Genomic DNA, 12,837 nt, shown 5'->3' on the forward strand with positions numbered 1-12,837 from the left:
TCAAACATCGCCAGCCTTCACCTCCAGGAACAGAGAAACGGAGACTACAGGCTAGATGCCCCTCAGGGAGAGTAGCTACGCTCATGTTTTAACTACTTAGTGTCAGTTACAAATCAGCTCTTTCAGGAGAAGATTCCTCTTGAAAAACTAGTTTGCACATAAAAACATCCGCAGTTGGGTGGCAGTGACCTGTGAGATGCCTTAGAAAACCTCTTCAACTGAGACTTGACTCATTACGCATAGGTGATGAGGGGACATGGGGTAGATGTGTGAAAACAGAACCTGCAAGGGACTCCTGTGTCAGGAGTCAGAGAATTAATGACACTGACAGGGATGGGGGAGGGACTTTTGATAGTGCGTACATATGCATGTTCAAAAACGTAATCCTCACAGCAATCCCATGAGGTTGCAGGTAGCCTCTCTAAGCCTCGACTTGCACATCTGTAAAATGGGAATATCACTAACCAAGGTCTTATAGCTGGTAAGTGGCTGAACAAGCTCCATGTCTCGTGTAACTGTGTATATGACTCTCTTCTACTCCTCAAGGCTTTGCTTTAACCCAGGAAGTGCTTTTGCTCCAAACAACTGAAAAAACAAAATCCACCAAATCTGCTTGCTGGCCCTCTCTTTTTCCTGACTCCCCTCCCCAGGCTGGGAGCGTGATTTCATTTGCCCCACAGTCTTTCTTTCAAATATGTTCATAATTCTTTATAAGGTGTCAACGTTCCCACAAACATTTTCATTTCAGTCAGAAGTGTTACAGGCTGAACAAGTTCATGCTCCAACACCACCGGATTAGGCAATAAAAAAAGGGTGTTGTCAAACGTGCAAAAGGTATACCCAAGGTGAGAGAGAGCATGGTTAGCTGACTCAAGAATGAGGACAACAGTAGATGGTTTCCAAGCATGCTATAAAATAATAATAATATAGAAATATAAAATAAGTCTATTTTAGGATAGGTTGGTAGAGAACAAATTGTCTGCTTATGTACAGAAAGCTACAATTGCTCCTTCAAGGAAGTGGTTTGGTTGGTAGGGATGAAAACCCCCAGTGGTAGAGTTTCACAGATCTGAGATTATTCTCCTCCTCCTTCCTGTTTTCATGGTCTTGGCCCAGTTATTTCACTTTTCCAAACCTCAATTTCCTCATTTGCCAAACAGGCATAATGATTCCTTGGTTTTAGGGGTTTTGTAAGAATTAAGTGTGTGGATGTCTCCCCATATCCTTGAAACACGATGAATGGCAGCCAGCATTACTGTTGGAGTAGGTATGGAAAGAAACACTTTCAGACTTGGAAGTAATAAAACCACATTTCTCTAAACATGCTTCTTGGCTCAGATGGTTTTCTTGTTTGGGCAGCTCTCTCTCTCTCTCTCTCTCTCTCTGTCTCTCTGTCTCTCTGTCTCTCTCTCTCTCTCTCTCTCAATGTATTTCCTAGATTCCTTCCAAGGCAAAAACAAAACACTATTTACAAACACCAGTGTTTGTAAATTGGTGAAATTATAATGAGCTTTCTGAGATGCTCTAAATTTATTCTCAATTTTCAAGGAAGGAGATCTGGAACAGAGAAATCAAATAAGATTCTCAAAGATGTAACCTGGGTGTCTCTCAACTTTTACCTTGGTGTTTACTTAAGAGGTGGTAAAGCATGTCTCCTTTAGCCCTAAAAAATTACCTGAGCAACAAAGTTTGCCTTGGGATTTTTCATGAAAGCAGGGGCCACCAGGTCCATAGGAAATATTTCAGATAATGCAGTTAGTCGGAAGCAAAATATAGCATCTATTGAATCTCAAGGTCCTCTTTTGGCAACACTCTACAAGAATGCAAAGGGTTTTCCTCAGGGTGTGGTATGAAGGAGGGCCCTGATTTAACTTCTGAATCCCATCACCAGCTCTTCAATGCTTTTTTTTTTCTTTTATGTTTTTCAGGTACTCTCCTCTAGGTATCGCCTGCCTAATTTGTGGGAAGATCATTGCAATCAAGGACTTAGAAGTGGTTGCTAGACAACTGGGGATGTACATGATCACGGTGATTGTCGGCCTCATCATCCATGGGGGCATCTTTCTCCCCTTGATTTACTTTCTAGTGACCAGGAAAAACCCTTTCTCTTTTTTTGCTGGAATTTTCCAAGCTTGGATCACTGCCCTGGGTACCGCTTCCAGGTAGAGAACACAAGAAATCACTGTTGTTTCTCTCTGCTCATTCCTTTTACTTCTTCATCACTTCCCCTCTTTCAAAACCTTCCCATCACAGCGTTCAGTGAGAACACTTTTCACATATTTTTAAAATATTTTTGAAAAAGTGGAACACTTTAGATTCTTCACTCCTTTTAGGAACTTTTAAGCTTTCTGATGAACTTTTTGCTGGTATGTAGCTGTCTTGGAGCTATGATCTCATACTGTTTCCCAGGTGAATACATGCTATTCATCTCTAGGCATAATTTGCCACATATAGCATTAGTTCAGTTTTAAATGTTTTCCAAAAGGGTGTAACAGGATGTTATTTTATTTAAGAAATTCTGTCACCTGTGATTTGAGAAAGGCTATTATATCACTGTACTGGAATAATTTTTCAAAAGTAGGAGAACAAGGTTTTGCAGGGTAAATGGTAGGTTAGGTGAGATTTTTCAAACAAACCGGAAATCAGACAAGTCTTTGAACCTGTAATGGACTATTCTGCCCCGTTGACTTTGAGGAAAGTCAGGTTGGCATTGATTTGACTTAACATTGACCGAGAGTCAGTTCCTTCTTCATTACCTAGTCCCAGTTCCTCCCAGAAGCCAGTGAGAACTCCAGAGATATGCAAGCAAAAAAACCTCTTTTTTTTTTTTTTATATCATCTTGGACTGAATTTAGCAAAAATAAAACCAACAACCCAACAAAAACAGATACGTAAGAAACAGCCAGCAATGTAGAATTTCAAAGACTAAAAGAGTTTTATTCTTTCAGCCTGCAATAGTTGCTTTTATTTCTGCACGTGTATCCTTGGGTCACAAAACAAAGACTGAGGCCATAAGGCAGGTGGCAGGGAGGCAAGTAAACTCTGCAACCCATAGCTCAGCATTATCTCTGGAGTCATAGATTGGCAGGTCCTTGTTACAGAACCCATGACCACTCACTGCCAGGGAGGCAGCTGCTCTGTGACACAGGGAGACTGCTTTTTTTTTTTTCAAAACTACTGAGCAGTCAGTCAGGTTTTTCTTAAGTGACCTAACAGGCCAATAGTGGTGACAACCTGGGAAAGCCAAATTATATTTCCATCTTGCAAATCAGTGAGAATTCTGTACTAGTAGAACGTGAGGTTTCAGAAAAAGCTAAAATCTATACAATTTGGGAGATCTAGATTCTGCACTCAGTTTCCCAAGATGAAGGGAAACACTTCAAAATTTCCTTTTTCCTTCTTGGTCCTATACATTTCTTATCGCTAAGTATCTCTATCCATAAAGATTTTCTCTTTTTGGTGAAAAAGTTAACTTTCTTTTCAAAAATAAAAACAATCATGTTTAGTTTTAATTTTGTTTTCTGGTTATGAGCATGGTATTTGGTCATTATGAAAAAGTTCAGACAGTGTATAAAATTTTGGAGGAAAAAAATGGGCAACACCACTGATAACCGGTAGTAACCTTTTTGTTAATCTTTACAGTTATGTACATTTCCAGTTCTTATTATGTATAGATATTGTACACTGCTCTTTTCACTGGTCAATAGATCATAAAAGTTATATCTATTAATATAGCTCTTACTATATCTATTACTACATATCTATTACTACTATTTTTAAACTTCATAATAATATACTGTAGGTACTACAATACATCCCCTACCCCAAATGTACATTTAAACCTTGTCTATTAAACAGGGCTGTGACAAGCATCCTTGTAAATACATTTCTACAAGGATGTTTGGTGATCCCCTCAGGATAAATTTCTAGAAGTGGAATTTCTGAATCCAGTGGTAAGCACCCTGTTGGTTTTGAAACATATCACCATTCTAAATAGATTACTATTTACTATTTAGAAAAGTACATTCGTTTATGTACCCACTAACTGGGTACACGAGTGTGCCTTCACCCACCTGCTCATCAACACTGAACACTATCTGTCACCTTAATACTTTCAAATCCTATTGGTGAAAAGTGATCTCACTGAATTTGCATTATTTTGATTACTAGTGGGGGGAAACATCTTTTTAATGTTCTTTTTGACCATCCTTGTCTCCCTCCTCTGCCCTGTGAATTGTTTGTGAGCTTAATTTCCTGTTGGGGTGTTTATCCTTTCCTGATTGGGTTTCAGCTCTCTACATGTATAGAAATATCAACTCATGTGTCATAGGTTGTAAATAGTGTCCCCCTTCACTTGACATTTGTCTTAAAAACTTACAGTGCTTTTTGCCACTAGCAGGTTTTAATTTGTATGTAGTCAAAGTCGTCAGTGTTTTCCTTTGGTATTTAGAACTTTGATTTTGCTTAGGAATATCTTTTCCGCCAAAGATTATAAAATATAGCTTTATATTTTCTTCCAATACCTTTATGGTTTTGATATCTACACTATTTCAAAATAGTATCATTATCTTTTCTTTTGAATGACTAGACAATTATCCTAGTCCCTTTATAAGACAAAGGTAAATCTTAAAAGCATAGGGAAAACCCCAAATCATATTTAAATCAAAGACAAATTCTTGGGTTATCTGACCAAGACCACAAACATTAGACTCATATCTCCCCCTTGCCCTGTATTTCATCTGAAAAAAAATATGGTTTTAATCTTTGGTTAAAATGTGGCTCTTGCCTAGATGAGGAATTTCTTTTTTAAAGAAGTCACTGTAGCAGGAGTCACATACTAAGAATTAACTCAGGGTTTATTTGCCATTATGACCACAGGGGAAAAGCCCTGGGACAGCCAGCGCTAAATATACTTTCCACCTCCTCAGACGTTGGACTGAATGGGGATGTGCAGTGGAAGGGTTGACCCCGTTTTCTCAATAGGCACAGAGGCTGGTGTCAGGGCAGCTGAATGGAGTGGGGATGGCCTGCAACACATCTCTCTGCATCCCTCTGACTTCCGAGTGCGCTGTTAAAACTAATCTGGATTTAAAAAAAGAAGAATCTCAAGTACCAGGCAGTTATTATTAGCAACGTTTGAAGACTGTCATATGGCCACTGAGGCAGGAACCAAAAAAACAATGTCAGAATGTCAACCTGTCAACACAAGAAAGAGTTAAAATTCTCAAGTCCCAGTTTGGACTGATGGGGTACATATGGATTTTTAAGACACAAAGCCTGTCCAGTAGTGACATTAAGAATATTTTCATGCCTTACCAGTTGTTTTCTCCAATCTGTTGAATTGTCTAAAGACCCTTTGATGACACTGTGGGAAAATGAATGCAGTAATAATAATGGATATATTCCAGTCCTCCCAGCAGTGTCCTTAGATTCATACTGATGAGAATTCAGCTGCCAACCATAGCCTCGCTGCCATTTCAGACTAGTCATGGTGTCCTGGTAACCTCAAAGGGGTCTTAGGAAAGGGCTGGGAGTGTGTGAGAGAGGAATAAAGGGACACTAACTTCTCATTAAAATAGCTGGGGCAGCAAGCCAGGTACGATGGCACCCCAGCATGTGAATGAGGCCAGACTCCAACTTTTCTCCCTGGGTTTATAAGGTTTTGGTAATGAGAGATCTCCAAACATCCATTTCTTCTCCCCACCTAAGACCAAAGAGGAGGCATGAGAAAGACCCCTGACCTAAAATCACAAAGAATGTTCCAGTAAGATGACTCTGGTTTCCCTAAGGTTGTTAATAGGGCTTGTGGGTCCGTGGGTTGATAAGATGCAGATCTAGGAGACCCTACTTTTAGAGCTTCAGGGACTTTGGTTCTGTGTAGGCCCTGGAATCTGCATTTTACTTAGCATGCCTGAAGCTGACGGTCCTGTCCCACTCTCTGAGGAACTGACACCTCTGCAGATGTCTTTGTCCAGCTTGGCTGGATCCCTAATTCTGACAAGTAGAAGGAGGGAGCTATGACTAAGGTTGTAAATGCAAGAGAGAAAAATGTGCTGTCTGCACTGGGGACAGTTTGCTAACGTTTGAATAAGAGAAAAGAGAATGGACCACAAGGTACTCCCATGGAATGTTCTACATTGCTTTCCATATCACTTAAACTTTGAAGCAAATCTGCCTGCCCTCCCATCACCTCTATCCACATGGAAATAATATTCTGGCTTTCAGCAACACTTACTCTTATAGGTCTCCTGTTTTAGAAGACACAGAACATGTCAGGATTTCTGGCCTTTAAGATTGATTCATATTGTCGTGAATTCCCATCCCATGCCTGGGAGGAGTGGGGTGAAGTCACTCCATGTTGGGTCTTTGATTAGCTCCAGAGCACAGGCTTTTCTGCCCTATGTCATTGGAGAGACTGTAGAATTGGCAATGACCATTTATCAGGGAGTTGGATTGTCTGTGAGGGTCCCCAGTGAATTGCTAGAAGCTTGGATTCTTGCTGAATGGTCCTTAACATATTTGTCCAGCATTCTCAACATTAGCAGGCCCAGCTCAGGGCAGTTCCCAGGGGCTAGATACAACCCATGTAGTCATCTTGTTGGAAACAGTGTTTCTAGCATGAAATTATGGGTCATTCAAGAATTCCTCATTCCTTCTTACTGTTGATAGCTGATCCTTTTCTGACACTTTATTTTGGCAGCCCAATTGATGTGGGCAAACACATGGGCTTCAATATTTAATCCAAGATGGAAACAATGACCAAAGGGAAAGGAGAACTTGAAGCTCTGAGTAGATCTCAAAAGCTAGAACCAACAAAAATATTTTGCTGACTATTAGCATGTTAATAAGATTGTATTTGAGCCCCAAAATCAATGGGCTTTTTTTCTTTATTATTAGAATTAAATTTTATTTGGACTTTATATTTTTAATTTTTACTGGAGTACAGAACTCTACTCAGTACTCTGTAATGGCCTATATGGCAAATCGATGGTTTTTAATTTAGCTCCAAACACTGCTTTTTTCAAGTCACATTGACTGGAACAAAAGAACGAGAGCTTTGTGGTGGCATTTCAGTTTGTGCTTCATCCTGCTTCTCTAAAATGGACATAACTCTTGTCTCTCTTTCTTTGCTCCTTAGTGCCGGAACTTTGCCCGTCACCTTCCGTTGCCTGGAAGAAAATCTGGGGATTGATAAGCGTGTAACCAGATTTGTCCTACCAGTTGGAGCAACCATTAACATGGACGGTACAGCCCTTTATGAAGCCGTGGCCGCCATCTTTATAGCCCAGATGAATGGCGTCATCTTAGATGGAGGCCAGATTGTGACCGTAAGGTGAGTGAAATGGGTGGTGTGAAGCACTGAAACAACTTTTTGCCTTATCCCCTTCCACACTAACTCCATTTCACAGAGGCCACTTGAACTGCTGTTCTCCAGTTAGAAGAATGGTGAAGGAAGTAAAGGAAAAGAGGAACTACGGGCAGACTCAAAGGGAAGATTGGTTCAGGAAGGAATCAGGCTCATACTAATGCCTTATGTTTGTATTGCCCATGTGAAATTGCTTCAGAAATTTGATATTATTTGATTTTTAACAATCCTGTGATGTTGCAAGGCAGTTATTTCTATGATTATTTAATAGATGAGGAAGCACAGGCTTCAAGGGGCATGGTAGTTTGTCTGAGGCTGTAATACCATCAGTAATGAGCCAGCAGAGCTGCCACTGGGGCCAACATCAACTGACTCTGGATCCAGTTTTTCTTTCATTAAAATATGTTCCCTTCAGCATTCCAAGGAGTGATGGCAAAAATGATGAAATACAGGGAGGAAGAGATTCCTCAATATAGCATAACATTATATTACAAATAAACAGCAATTTTTTTTGTTTTTACAAAAGGTATTTTTACCATATGTATTCATCATTTTAAAAAATTCAGAAAGAATACTTTCCCAAGATGTCATTAAAAACACATCACTTCTCTGCAAACTTAAAGATCACACCTACTTACATATATTAATTTATCTAATCCTCACAACCACCCTGTGAGGTATGTACTTGTCTCAGTCAGCTCGGGCTGCTGTAACAAAATACCATAGACTATGGCTCAAACAGCAGATGTTTACTTCTCACAGTTCTGGAGGCTGGGAAGTCCAAGATTAAGGTGCCGGCGGGTTCAGCTCCTGGTGAATGTCCTCTTCCTGGCTTGCATATGACTGCCTTCTAGATGTTTGCTCACATAGCCCTACCTTGGTGCGTGGAGAGAGAGAGCGAGCTCTCTTACATCTCCGCTTATAAGGGCACTAATCCCATCATGAGGGCTCTACCTTCATGACCTAATTACTTCCCAAGGCCGTATCTCCAAACACCATCACGCTGGAGGTGAGGGCTTGAACAAATGAATTCAGGGGGAACACAACTCAGCCCATAGCAGTACTGTAGGGGAGCCTCAGTTTCCTGTATAATGGGTACAATAATCACATATTCTAGTGTGGCTGAGAGCATAGTCACCTGTCAATAAATGTTAGCTACTAGTATTATTACTATTACTGATGTTTAATAAAATACAGTACTCCCAGGATATGAAAGAAAAATGTGACTATGATATAGTGAGTGCCATGATGTTACTCAGTGGAAAACATGCTTCGGGTCAGATTATCAAGCCATCTAAGTCCGTCCTAACAGATTGCATGTGAGACTGCCAGTCTCCCTTGCTCTAAAATTCAAAGACAAATAGAGCTTCTTCATGGCCCTGAATTCTCCCCATTGATGAAGCAACCATGCTTCCCATCAAGCTCACACCACTAGATGAGGACTTAGAAGCGGGAGGATGTACCAGGGAGTGACCAGGCGATTGAGACTGTGCTTGAATTATTTAAATTTATCCTTTATTTTAACAATGATACGACTGAGAATTTTCACTGGACAAAGGATAAAGTTGGCCAAATATATTTAATACTTGTGCCCCTGGCAAGTTCAGCTGAATCTGCCATATCTGTACATGTCACAGGGGCTGTCTCTGGGAGGACCACCCCCTCTCCATGGAGTGTATGTAGTTCACTGTCTTCAATTTAGTCAGAAGAAAATAGCCAAGTCCAGCTTCACTGCTGTGCTTCCAAGTACATTCCTCATCTTTTCATTTCCCTGCAGGCAGGAGAACAGTGGCCAGGAATTCTCAGCAAATTCTTTAAGTCATAGCGTTTTCAATGTGAGGAGGAATCAAGGGACATCAAAAGCCAGTGTGGTATTGGAATCAAGCAGACAAGTGTTCAAATCCCAGCAGACCATGTTCAAGCTGTGTGACCCTAAGTTTCTCCACCCTTCCAATCAGTGGTACTACCGTATGTACCTTGCAGGGTTACTGTGACGTTCTGCTGTGATTAATGTGTGTGTGTGGTAACTTGTACAACATCCAAGAACCAGCCATAGGGAAATGAGTCAGGGAAGGACAGGAAAGCCAGGAGGGGATAAAAGGACAGGGGGAGATCACCGCCCTGGGAGCTATTACAGGACTTACAATGTCCCAGACACTCCACCTGTGGTCGGGTGAGGGTATAATTGGGATGGAGGAACAGAAAGAGACCCAGCCACCAGGAAGATTTCTTTATAGGATTTTGTCTCACACAACCAAGGGGTAACAAGACAATGTGGCCACAGTACCCAGGGATGTGTAAGAGTGACTCATGTAACAGAAGCAACTGATGTTGTAAACAAAATTGCCGAGGCCAAGATCATTGGAACTTGGGAAGTTCCCTTCCCTGGTGTTCTATCCATCTTGGGAAAATGACTGAGAATTCCCACCTGCCAACTCTCGGGACTAGGGATGTTTTCATTGCAAAGCAGCTCCGGTTGCAATGTGCTGACCTCTTCTAAGTGCTTTATTTCTGAGCTCCTGATGCCTCTACGAGTGAGACACCATTGTTCTCTTCTTTTCTACAGATAAGAAAATCAAGGCACAAAGAGGTTAAGTAAATTGCCCAAAGTCATGTGGTTAAGGGGCAGAGCTGGGATTTGAACCTAGGTCATTCAACTCTAGAACCTTCACTGATAGCCACTACACACTACTACCTCCTATGACCTAGATGGATCTCCCGCAAAAATGGAGTTCTTTAAACCCTGACGCCAACTCCACATTAATGGGGCAGGGGAAAAGCAAAGATGGGTTCTAGATCCCACCTAGGGGAAGTGTCTATTCTGTGAAAGCCTAAATGTGGGAAGGATGGCAATATGGAAAAACCAGTGCAAAACACAAAACCTCCCAGGACCTTTCTTTCCTCATATGTAAGAGTAAGTAAATTTGGGTTCCTCTTGACGGTAAGACCAGGATGCTGTGCTTGGACACACCAGTTGGCAAACCAGTTTGGGAGTCTGATTCTTAGTTTCAAGCCCGAAGACCTACTGAAAAAATTCTGGAATCATATAACCACAAAGAAAGCAGCCCCTTTTTTCTTTTCAGCAGCCAGAAAAGCAAGGTGGAAATCCATGTTTTCATAAGCCTCCTTCCATTTAGAAATGATAGCTTTTATAATTAACATCCAGAAAAGAGGAGAAAAAGTCACTGCCCTTTGTTGGACCACAGAGGCCCTCTGGTGTCTAGACAGGGCCCATGAACCCTAGATTAAACCCTCTTCCGGAGGCAACTTCAAAATGGTGCTGGGTATGCCCTAGGCACTGCTTGGAAAGCAAGGGATGAGATGCTTCAGAAGGAAAGCCTCCTGTTATTTTATTGTCATTTCTTGGCACCCTCTTTCTGAATAATGTATTTTCCAGCCCATGGTGAAACGTCCAGGCATCTGAACCTTAATGTCATTTGGAATTCTTTTGATTTGTTCTCCTGATGTCCACTCAGTTGAATCTGGATACTTGCTGTTCTGAGTTCTCATGTAAATATTGGCAACCTTCTCAGACTCTTGCCACGCAGACTAGAAGTCTCTGGTTCTCACAGAGACATAAAGGGGTAAGCAGAAACGAATGCTGTGGTGTTCCTGTGGAAGGATTAAGGGTGACTTGTTTTTCTTCTTTAATATTTCCTTGCCTGCTTTTAGAGCCACGCTTACCTTGCTTGAGCCCTGTGATATATTCAGTGAATTGGATGTCATGATGGGAGTAAGACTCTCATCCATGAATTTATAAGTTTCCATCAAGGTTAAGCAGAATCCAAATAGACCCTATTTCCTGGGTCTTGGTACTCCAGATTTCTTTATTCCTTGGGAGGAAAAGGGGATTTTATGACTGCCGGGAGAAATTAGAGGCGAGAATTGCCTGCCAGGGATGGTTTTGCCAAGACCACTTTCTCTTCCCTTGACCTCACCTTTTCTGTTCTCACAGCCTCACAGCCACGCTGGCCAGCGTTGGTGCAGCCAGTATCCCCAGTGCTGGGCTCGTCACCATGCTCCTCATTCTGACGGCTGTGGGCTTGCCGACCGAGGACATCAGCCTGCTGGTGGCTGTGGACTGGCTGCTGTAAGTGTCTGTGTGTGTGCTTCTGCTGGGGATGTGAACACTGCCTCCCAGGGGTGGACAAGATGCAAGGCTGCAGCCAAGATCGTCACCAATCCCCATGAGAACTCTCCTGTTTCCTTCCTCCTTTCTCCCTTCCAACATTTGCTGAGTGCTTATTTGGGAACCAGAGAAGGAAAAGAATCTTTGAGGGCTTCAGAGTCTAGCGGACTAAGCAGGTAAATTATAATACAAAGTTAAAAGCAAAGCTATAAGGGACCCATACCAAAGCAGGCAAAGGATCTCAAAGCATTATGCTGAGTGAACAAAGCACAAAGGAATATATACTGTATGATTCCATTTATATGATGCTCTAGGAAAGACAATATAATCTCTAGCAATGAGATCATGATTGCCTGGGCCCAGAAGCAGAGGCATGAGGATTGACTGGGAAGGGCATAAAGAAAGCTTTAGGAGGGATAGAAATGTTCCATGTACACAGGTATGCACAGGTGTCCACATTTGTCGAAACTCACCATACCACACACTTAAAATGGGTACATTTTATTGTATGTAAATTACACTTCAACAAAGTAGATTTAAAAAGAGCACACACATAGAAGAATAGCGGTAGAGACAGACACACATCCCAGTCTAGGATGGAAGGACAGAGTGGAGAAATCAGAAAACAAGGAATATGGCTGCTGAATTTGAGGGCCTACTATATGCCAGCTGCTACATGGAGCCCTTCACCGCTGCCTCTAACAACTGCCATTTTATAGATAAGAAAACTGAGGTTTAGGGAGAATGAATAGAGATTTGGCCGTATGTCTGCTTGGCTTTGGAGGCCACCAATTCATAATCATGGCCACATTCAAGCTTCTAAAGGCAGTGATAGCTGAGCTGGATCATAACGGGTAGGTAGAAGTTACCCAGGTATTCATAAGTGGAGGGAGTGTGTGGAAATAGGACATTCTGGTCAAGGCCAGCCCACACAAAGGCACTGAGGCAACAAATCGTATGGGGACCTATGAGTGGTTTGATATTATCGGAGTGCAAAATGTAAGGCAAGGAGTGGTAAAAGGTGAGGCAAGATGGACAACCCTGAGGTCATGCAGAGATGCTTGAACTTGACAGTGTATACATAGCCCAGCTCCCTTTCCCAGTGAAGGACACTGTCCTAGTGTGGGACTCTCAGCCCATTCCCAAAGGTGGGTCAGTCTAGCCAGATGGTCCCCCAAAAAGAGGTTGGAATCAATTCTTGCTAAGGGCTCACTGGGGCTCTGATATTCTATGGGATGTACACTGATACTTCCGGTCCAACCCTGGAGCTAAGTGACAGGGGCTGGGGGATGCCATTGGCTTCAAAGTCAGAGGCTCAGAGTAACAAGTGCAGAGATCCGAG

The 12,837-nt window shown here is 41.9% G+C and overlaps 1 protein-coding gene across 2 annotated transcripts in view; it reads left to right on the forward strand.

Moving 5' to 3' along the window:
* SLC1A2 (solute carrier family 1 member 2) overlaps positions 1-12,837 on the forward strand; it is a 92,243-nt gene that overhangs the window by 64,251 nt on the left and 15,155 nt on the right. Inside the window, exons 7-9 of one of the 2 annotated variants that reach the window (XM_082626271.1) lie at positions 1,929-2,162; positions 7,139-7,333; positions 11,322-11,456. In XM_082626271.1, the coding sequence (XP_082482397.1) occupies positions 1,929-2,162; positions 7,139-7,333; positions 11,322-11,456 (564 nt within the window). Of the gene's footprint in view, positions 1-1,928; positions 2,163-7,138; positions 7,334-9,143; positions 11,457-12,837 lie in introns of those variants that run through there. The other variant, XM_082626272.1, reaches the window with a different exon arrangement.

This window comes from Mesoplodon mirus, assembly GCF_964341445.2.
Source record: "Mesoplodon mirus genome assembly, chromosome: 7".
Classification (NCBI taxonomy): Eukaryota; Metazoa; Chordata; class Mammalia; order Artiodactyla; family Ziphiidae; genus Mesoplodon; species Mesoplodon mirus.